At 24.7% G+C, this 9858-nt stretch overlaps 2 protein-coding genes and 1 non-coding gene across 3 annotated transcripts in view; 2 read left to right on the forward strand and 1 right to left on the reverse strand.

The window, feature by feature from the left end:
* LOAG_18167 (hypothetical protein) overlaps positions 1-3696 on the forward strand; it is a gene marked incomplete at its 3' end in the record, with an annotated part of 4740 nt that extends 1044 nt beyond the window's left edge. The window contains exons 2-9 of the mRNA XM_020450833.1: positions 332-462; positions 737-833; positions 1237-1465; positions 1671-1838; positions 1940-2111; positions 2532-2654; positions 3065-3204; positions 3550-3696. Of these exons, the coding sequence (XP_020305441.1) occupies positions 332-462; positions 737-833; positions 1237-1465; positions 1671-1838; positions 1940-2111; positions 2532-2654; positions 3065-3204; positions 3550-3696 (1207 nt within the window). The remainder of the gene's footprint in view (positions 1-331; positions 463-736; positions 834-1236; positions 1466-1670; positions 1839-1939; positions 2112-2531; positions 2655-3064; positions 3205-3549) is intronic.
* LOAG_20070 lies at positions 562-632 on the forward strand. The gene has a single exon. It is a non-coding gene; the product is annotated as a tRNA-Gly (tRNA).
* A 2852-nt stretch (positions 3697-6548) lies between the features above and the next one.
* On the reverse strand, positions 6549-9329 carry LOAG_09712 (hypothetical protein; the record flags this gene model as incomplete). Its single annotated transcript, XM_020447999.1, has 6 exons — positions 6549-7341; positions 7597-7821; positions 7943-8045; positions 8233-8352; positions 8548-8689; positions 9277-9329. 6 exons carry the CDS (start codon positions 9327-9329, stop codon positions 6566-6568), a joined length of 1419 nt encoding a protein of 472 aa, XP_020301821.1. The 3' UTR covers positions 6549-6565.
* Between the last annotated feature and the right edge of the window lie 529 nt (positions 9330-9858).

Below are 9858 nucleotides of genomic sequence, written 5' to 3' on the forward strand. Positions count from 1 at the left end.
TATATATATATACAAAACACTTTACAAAAACTTTAAATAATTAAAATTCAATGCTTGAACTGCATCAAATGAAAATATATATATATATATATACACCTATATATTAATATAAATATAATTAATCATATATATATGTATATACATATATATATATGATTAATTATATTTATATTAAAATTAGCTAAGAGATAAAATATATTTGCTACAAAATCTAAAATATTTGTCATTTGTAAATTTTATTTTTGGAATTATTTTTAAATTTTTAAAAGTTTTACGATTTAATTACTAGCAAATTTCTTATAATAAAATATTTTTTTGCTTCTTTTTTTAGAGAAGTTGAAGGAATGATGTTACTTGAAAAGCGAACATCATTAAGAGCTAAATTATTATCTTATGATGATTCACTGCTACAATCACCTGGAAATTTACAATCCACCGCAGCATTACCATCAATATCCTGCGGTAAAGACAAGTAAAATTATTAACCAAAATTAAGAATTTATTAATTAAAATTGAAGATTTAATCAATGACAACTGATTATTGTTGGTGACAGTACAGAGGCATCGGTGGTTCAGTGGTAGAATGCTCGCCTGCCACGCGGGCGGCCCGGGTTCGATTCCCGGCCGATGCAACCTTTTTTTCCCCATTTTGCGGTTTAATTTTTCGTTTGGATTCATTTGAAATATTTCTTTGTATAGATAGGAAATGAAAAAGTTTTTGCGTTTTTCTTTTGAGATGTCACATCATTGTCGCTTTATATGACTGGTTCAGAAAAGGATCGTTATTCAACCTCAAAACGACAAAATACACAATTTTCTACATTACCAACAAGGTAAAAATCATTTTTTTTATTTCATTTACTTTTGTTTATTGAAATACAACAATATCATAGATGTTGACACTTTTGCTTGCTTCATATCTTTTAATTATTAGCTTGCATTTCATTCACTGTAATTTACTTTTTCGGATAGATAAGGAGAATCATTTGAGAAAAAAAAAGAAAAATAAAGTAAACAAATTAAATTTTGACACCTTATAGTTTTTCTCTTTACTTATATTAAAATGCTGAAAAGAGAGATAATCAATGTATTATTTGTAATTTATGATTATCCGTAAAAAAGAATAACCTTTTTAATTAGCTAATAATAATAACAAACTCTCAACCGGATATTATTTCCTGAAAATTTATAAGAAATTTTTTAATGAAAGAAAAAAGAAAAGGGTTTTTTTTTTAGATTAAAACAACCATTATCATTACCGATAAATCGGAATTTATCAGCACAAGCATCGATAATAACAGCCGAAATTCAACATGAGGAACATTTATCAACACGTGGACGTAAACGTAAAAAACAAAACAATGACATTAATGTTAATCAATCATCATCATCATCTATCTTATCAGTACCACAATATTCAACCTTTATAATGCCATGTACAAGTAACAATTCGAAAGTAGTAGAGGTAAAATGCAAATGTAATTTTACATTTTTTTTAGCTATTTTAAAATTTATTTTTGAAATTTTAAACAAAATTTATTCGTTTTTACCATTTTCCTTTTTTTTGCAAATTTTTTAATTCCAATTTTATCCTGAATTTTGAATACTTCGTTTTTATTTGCAATTCTCGAACTTCTCTTTTTTGCATTTTAAAATTTTTGCTAGTTTAGATGCAAGATGAACGACAACAACAAACTGCAGCTACTGCTTGTATGGGCGCTCCTGAGATACCGCGGATAACTCAAAATGAAAATTTTACCACTACCGCTGCTACAGTTGTTCATGGTGTATCAGGTACCAATACATCAATGATTCCGGGATTATTTCAATTATCTCAGGTATTAGCAAATTTACGGTTTTTTTTTTTCCTCTTAATTATCCTTTCTAATTATTCATGTTATAACACATTACTGATAATAACCAATTATATCATTTTTAGGATTTAACTGGTTTTTCGGGATTAACAGCATATTTTTCCTCGGATAATAATACCGATACAGTACGACATGATCAAAATTATCAGTGGTCATCATCAACAAAAGCAAACTATTGGTCATCATCGTTATCATCATCGGACTTGCATTATCAAAATTCTATGACTAATAATGCTGGTTAGTTAATCGATCAAAAAAGAAAGATATTATCAGCTGAAGTAATTTGCATCCTAATTAATCATTACGCCAATGATTTGTTATTAAATTGCTAGTACAAGGATCATTATCATGCAATTTTTTTCTCTTTTTTTCTTTTGTTTAAACAAAATTACAATGATGAAATGGTTGAAACCGGATAATTCACAATAAAGTTTAGACCGGATTTTACCGGATTTTACAATTCATATCTCATTTATATCAAAAACTTTTCAAAGTGATGACTCATCTAGAAAGAAAAAAAAGATTCCTCAAATAATTATCCAATGATTATTCATTAACAAATCTTATAATCTATTATCATTACCATTTTTTTTTCGAAATAGATCAAAGAATGAAAACAAAAAACTCCAATTACCTTTTTTTTCTTTTTTCTGTTAGGTTATGCTACAGTAATTTCGAATGGATTTTATCAATCTCAAATGGATCAAAATAATTTAATACCTGTAAGAAATCATATGGAATATCCAACATTATTTACTACCAATAATTTAGCTTCTACAGGTTAATTTTATTTCTCTCAGATAGAGGATTAGTTAGCTCCCGAGAAAAATTTCATTCATCCTGATTAAGCAAAAAAAAAATTAGCTTATTCTAATGAAATCTCGAATTATTGGTTTCATTTAAGACATGCAAGTAAAGAATATTTTGAATTGTTAAAAATAATGAATAGTTAGCAATAAAAAATAGTTATAAGTCAGATTTACTTATACTTTCCTGATACAAACCATCCTGATTGTTGAAAAAAAAAATTGTTAATTGATAATTTTAATTAATTCATTGCAAGAATTTTTTTTAAATTTAAATTTGAAAAATATACAACTTAATTAAATTTAGATTCTATCTTCTTTTTTTTTCTTTTTTTATTTAGATTCTATCTTCTTTTTTTTTCTTTTTTTCTTAATTAAATTTAGATTCTACTTATACGCCAACACCAGCTCAATTGTTGCTATCGTCATCAGAATTATTACAACCATCAGGTGTGGTACAACCTGCGAATTCGATGTTCAAACCATCCCTATTATTTGATATGCCACAACATTCAACAACAAATGTAAAATTTCTGAAATGATTTTTCTAAGATAAATTTTATTTTATGTAAATTTGATTCGAAATTAACATAATTTGTTGGTAATTATAAATTTTAATAATTTAATATTACATTAAGTTTCCTAAATATACAATTATTGCATAATTTTTTTTCCTCAGTAATTATCAGAGGAAAAAAAATTGAATTAATGGAAAAGGAAAACTTTAATCTTAAATAAAATAATGGCTAAACTTTTGTTGAATGGAAAAAAACTTTCTTTTTTTCCATAAAATAAATAATTAAATAATTTGAAAAAAAGAAAGGAAAGAAAAAATAATTTGATGAATTTTTGATAAAAACTTTTTGCAGGCTTTTAATACAACTATCAATGATTACACTCAATCAATGGAAGTGATAACAGCTGATAACGATGAAACAGTAGCAAATTGTAGCAATACATCAGGTTCAACGGGTTTTAATCTAATCTCAGAAGTAACAAATACTCTCCTTGGATAGTATAAATCAATGCGTCATTATTTATAATATTTTAATGGAATAAATAAATGTTTACGAATTTCAAAAGATTTTTAGTAAGAAAAAAAAAATCGCTGTATATACTACCGGAATATGGGACATTATTTGTTAACGATATTACACCTGATGAATTTACCTAACGGAGGATTTCAAATAAAGAAAGCTATTCTTTCAGAGTCTTTTAAAGTGACAAGAAAAAAAAACCCGAACAAATGATTCAAACATAAAATGATAAAAGGAAAAGAAGAAAGTTTTCAATTTAACACGAAAACAGGATCAAAATAAAATTGAAATCGAATAGATAATTATTTAAAATTAAGAAATCAATTTTTCATTTAATAAAGTCAATTTTTAATTTAAAATTGATTTGAAAATGAAGTTAATTTTCGGGAAATAAAATTAAATTTAATCGGAATCGCAATTATATGAAATTGTTAGTTCTAAAATAAAATTCTCCCCTTATTATACAAAAAAAAAGAAAAAAAAGAAATTCTATGCTAACAAGATTTAAAAAATATCAAAAATATATTTTTTTATTTTGTCTTATTTTTTTATTTTGTCTTATTTTTTTTTAATATTTATAATTAATTTGACATATTAAGAATTCATGATATAAATAGATGTCGAAAAGATTGATAATCAAATGATATGTATATCTTATCTTCTAATCTTTCTAATTATTTTTCTCACTTTCTACAATTTTAAATCAAAATTGAAATCAAATTCTTTTGCTTAAAATTTCACTTTCAATAATTTTAAATTGAAATTAAAATCAAATTCATCTGTTTTAATTTTTATTATATATTTATTGCAACTTTTCCATTTCCGTATCATTTTTATGAATAAATTTAATATGTAATTTTTCTTGTTTTCCTTTTCTTTCATTTCATTTCATTAAGAATAAAATGTGGAGGAAATGAAAAACGGAAAGTGGCTGGGATGGAGAACGGAAAAACGGATTTATTAATGAGTTAGGTGCAAAAATAAACGAGGGACGGAATGAAAAATCAGTTTGATAAATTATAAATATAAAATGGAAATTCATTCTCGATGTGTATTTTAATGAATATCATTCGACAAATCGATTAAAGATCAATTGATATTTCATTCATTGGCAATGTTATTATTCCGCTATGACCTTTGAACTCACCCATTTGTAATTAATAACAAAAACACAAGGAAACTAACAATAACAATAGCAACAACAACATCCATTTTTTAAATAAAATATAGAGAATTTCATAATTTAATTAAATTTAAAATGAAATTATTTTTTATTTCTATTGCATTTGAAAAATTTGTCCTTCATTTTACATCACTGTTTTTGTGTAAAGTCAAGGAAATAAATAGATAATAGTAATAAATATCAATATTTTATGATTAAGAGTGCGAAATTAATTATTTAATTAAATAATGTCTCATACTCTAAAAAAAAAAGGTTAAAGGACCTTTTCAATGTTAGGTTTAATTTATACCGGTAAGAAGTAAAATATCACAGATGAACGGGTAAGTAAAAAAAAAAATTGAAAACTGATATGATAATCAGTAATGCTAGAAGTATTTAACGGATAATCCTGATTACTGTATCTTAATACGTCATTAATTATTTCATATTTACTACAAATGTAAACTATTCGATAAATATTAAAAAACAAAATTCCCAAATTTTACAGGAAAAAAAGCAAATGCTAATTTAGCTTGAATGTAAAATTGGGTAAAATTTGAGTGATTTCGTCACATTCATTATCATTGATGTGACAATTGAAGGACAAACTGAAGTTGAACGGAAAGGATAAAATGACCTCGGATTGAAATTACAATTTACACGTAGCAGAACTACTGTGACATTCATAGATGTTGGAAGAAAATTATCAAATTACGATTTGGAAAAAAAAAAGAAAATTTATTGTACGGAAAAATTTACGGCAAAAGAAAAAAATTTTAATAGAAAAGTTGTAAACTCAAAATATTATTAAACTTGAAAAATATAAACAAACAAACGATTTGGGTAATGAAAAGTGCAGAAGTAACTTTAAGAAGCAACTTGAAAAAGTAACAAAGGAATAACTTCGAATTAGCTATTCCAATTTTTTCGATTCCGGAAAAGCATATGCAAAGGATTTCTATCTAACCGGAATAATATGAACGAAAACAAGGAAGTGCCATTCTTTTGCTCTTACAATATTTTCATCTTTCCGGAATTAAAATATATTTGCTGCGGGAAATTTTCAAATTTATTTATAAATTTTTACAAATTTAATATGCTAATTTTCAAACTTTATCATTTACAATCATTTCCGACATGAGAAATCTGAATCACAAAAATATACATGAATAATCGATAGGTAAAAATAAAATATACTTTGTAAAGTTTTAAAATCCTTGAAAATTAATATTTTTGAATTCTTGAAAATTTCTATAATTTACATTGAATTTGCAAAAGAGAAAAGAAACTAGTAATACAAAAATAAATGATATAAAGAGGAAAAAAAAAGGAAAAAAGAGCTGTATCTTATCAGTTGATAAGAAATTGTAAATTAATTATGAAATATTAGAATTTCGGGAATAATGCAAATTATAAAGTTGAAAATTATGCAAATTTTACTAATTTTATTTATATGATTGCTATGAAAATATTAGGTAAATGTTAAATGAATGAGATTAAATGAATTTATGGAAAATAAAAGTAAAATGATATGGTTTGTAATGAGGTAGGATGAATGATAATTGGTATCTTCTCATTGTTTTCATAATTTGCATAATTCTATAAACATTTGATGAATAATTTTTAGGAGAATTAACATGAAAAATTTAGTATATTTCACATTTTAGCAACCAAATCAAACTTCACCTATAATTTGAAAACCCTTATTTTATCATTATCACTGTCATCCTCATCACTGATAACATCATCATCCAACATAATCACATGATTCAAGGCTATAGAATCGAACACTGATTTTGATATTGGAATTGATATCGTTGTTGTTTTTAGACTATCCGATAATACAACAGGATCAAAGACATTAATCTCATCATTATCAACATCATCCCTAATGCTAGCATAATCATCACCGACAGCAGTACCATTATCACAATTACTACCACTATCACCATCATTATCACTATCATCATTTTCAACAGCAATACAACTATTGCTACTAACATTACCGGTATCATCATTATGGGAATTATTAAAACAATCAAAAGAATCAACAATTTGTCTTGTATCACATGATGTTGAACTGAAATGATCAACATATTCCAAATCAGATTCACAACAGCAAATTCGTTGAACTGTCAAGAATTCCATATCAGTATTGGTAATCTTTGAATGATTAGAATCTGATTGTAAATTCGTCAACTGTTTAGGATTGGAAATTTGCTGAAGATTTGATCTTTCCAATGTTCGTCTCCTTAACGGATATCTATTGATTTCAATTACTCCATCATTTAATGATATAACTGTCGGGATTTGAATAATACTTCTCTCGATATCATTCGAGATTCCACCAATATTCGATGGTGCTGAACTAACAGATGAAGTGGACGATGTTCCAGCTGATGATAACGAATTTGTTAGTAAATATTTTGTCTTGTTCATTGATAATGAACGTAAATAGGCTTCTGAAAAAAAAATTAAACATTTCACAAAAATAAAATGAAGTAATCAATAATTTTTTAATTCTTTTTAATTGCATAAATGGGAAATATAAAATATGACCAATTCAAATAATTATTACAAATAAATTTTCAAAAAAAAAAGAAAAAATTGCGAAGAATTGAATTCATTGACATTTTTTTTTCATTCCCGTTGAAATATTTTAATTATAAATTGATAGTTGGAGAAGAGAGAGAGAAAAAAAAAGGAAGAAAACAAACTGTTTAAAATTTTTTGTTCTTCAATATCAATTAAATTCAATTGATATAATTTATCATTTAGAATTTTTCGAAGCTTAATTGCTCGAGCAACTAATTCAATACGTTGTCGAATATTTTCAAAAATGACAATCATTCTCATCTGATGATATGAGCTAATTAATTTGATCAATTCTTCATGACTCATTCCTGTCACAATATGGCCATTTATTGAAATGATCACATCACCTATAATTTAATTAAATAATAAATTTCATATTGTTGCTTTATTAATCTATATATTTGTTTAGTAAATTATTAATCAAAATCTCTTTGTAATTTAATTTAGAAAAAAAAAAAAAAAAGATACCTGCACGAATACCAGCATCAGCAGCTGGACTATCAAGTTGGACGTAATCTACATAAGTTACTTTTGATGGTACATCATCATCATTACGTTTCAACAAATATGTCTACAAAGTAAAAACAAAAAAAGAAATTAAAAATCAATTTAAAAAAAAACTTCATTTAAGTATGCGAAAAAAAAATTTTAGTTATTTGAAAAGTAATTTATTTTTTTTAATCTATCCTATTGTCATGTTTCATTTAATTCATTCTTTATTTGACTTATGTAAATATAATCCTTTTTTTTTTTGTCACCTGAATGGTAAAACCAAATGGTTCATCATTATTACGCGTAACAATCACTGTACGTCGTCGTCGATTTGAATGAGGATTTGTGATTACTTTTTGATCAACTGATACTGCATTCAATACTTTCTGTAAATAATGCATATCTATCATTGATCATATCAGTGTAATTATTGTAATATAAAATTAAACAATTAAGGAGAAAATTTTGAAAAATGCTTTTTTTTTAAAAAAAAAAAGATTTTTTCCTTATAAGTTCACACAAGAAAAAAATTTTTTTTTTTTAGTAAAAGAAATTAAAAAGAACAAAATGAAATGCATTACTTGAATATTTTCTTCATCATTAACATAAAATTTACTCCATAATTTTGTTTTATCAAGTGATGTGAATGAATGATAGAACGGAGAACGGGTAATATTCTCAACAAATGTTCGACTAAATGATGATGATGTTGATGGTGACAATCTATAATTCGAAAAATTGTCAAATATTAAGAGAGAAAGAGAAATTTGTTTATTTTGAATATTCCAAATATTGCATAGAGTTAATACTAATTATGTGAAAATCATACTAATTATAATACTAATTATAATAATACTAATTATATGAAAATTATGCAGAAGTTTTAATTTTTATTTTAATTTAACAGTGAATTTGTTAATTGTACAAGTATATGTACTGTTAATAACAATAATAACTAAAGATCATAATTAATTAATTAATTAATGTTACAACTGATCAACGATTAACTGCATAGGAAAAATGGTTTATTCATATATAGTAACATAATTAATTAATTAATTAATGTTATGATTGATTAACGATTAATTGCATAGGAAAACTAATTTATTCATATATAACTTATAGCAATAATTATAAATTATATGATTAAGCTATGTAATAGTTTATTATTACGATAAACTATGTAATTAAGCTTATTTTAATTCACAATAAAATTATCATTAATATTCATTAAAAACATTAAAATCATTAATGTTATTAATATTCATTAAAAAATTATTATTAAAATTAAAAATAAATGATAAACATACGATTTGACAGATTTTAATGTTGCAGACGAAATGGACAATGACCAGTTGAACATGCTAATCCTTCCAGTGCTTTTAAATTTATCCTCCTATTATTGAGGTTGTCGTAGCATATGGCCAAATATGCCATATATGGATATGTATATTTATATATAAATATATATATATATATATATATGTATAGATATATTTATAGTATATCGATTGATAACAAATATTTAAACGCCCGGTAAACAATCCATGCTGTAAATTAAATAAAATATTTGAGAGAGAGAAGAAAAAAAACGACAAAATAATGCTAACGATGATAATGATAATGATAATAATAATGATAACAATGATTGATATTAACATTTCGCTTGATCGTTGGGAAAAAAAAAACGAAGGAAGGAAAGAAGGAAAGGAAAGGAATTTGTTTTAGGATAATATCACAACAAGTAAAAAGAAAGGAAAGAATTTTAACGATACATACACAAATACACATTACAACGTATATTAAAACAATGGCTAACATTGATATCTGTTCCTTTTTTTTTTTTTTAAAAAATTTTGCACTGATTGAAAAAAAGGAGGAAGAAAAGTGCA

The sequence above is a fragment of the Loa loa genome (assembly GCF_000183805.2).
Source record: "Loa loa unplaced genomic scaffold supercont3.213, whole genome shotgun sequence".
Classification (NCBI taxonomy): domain Eukaryota; kingdom Metazoa; phylum Nematoda; class Chromadorea; order Rhabditida; family Onchocercidae; genus Loa; species Loa loa.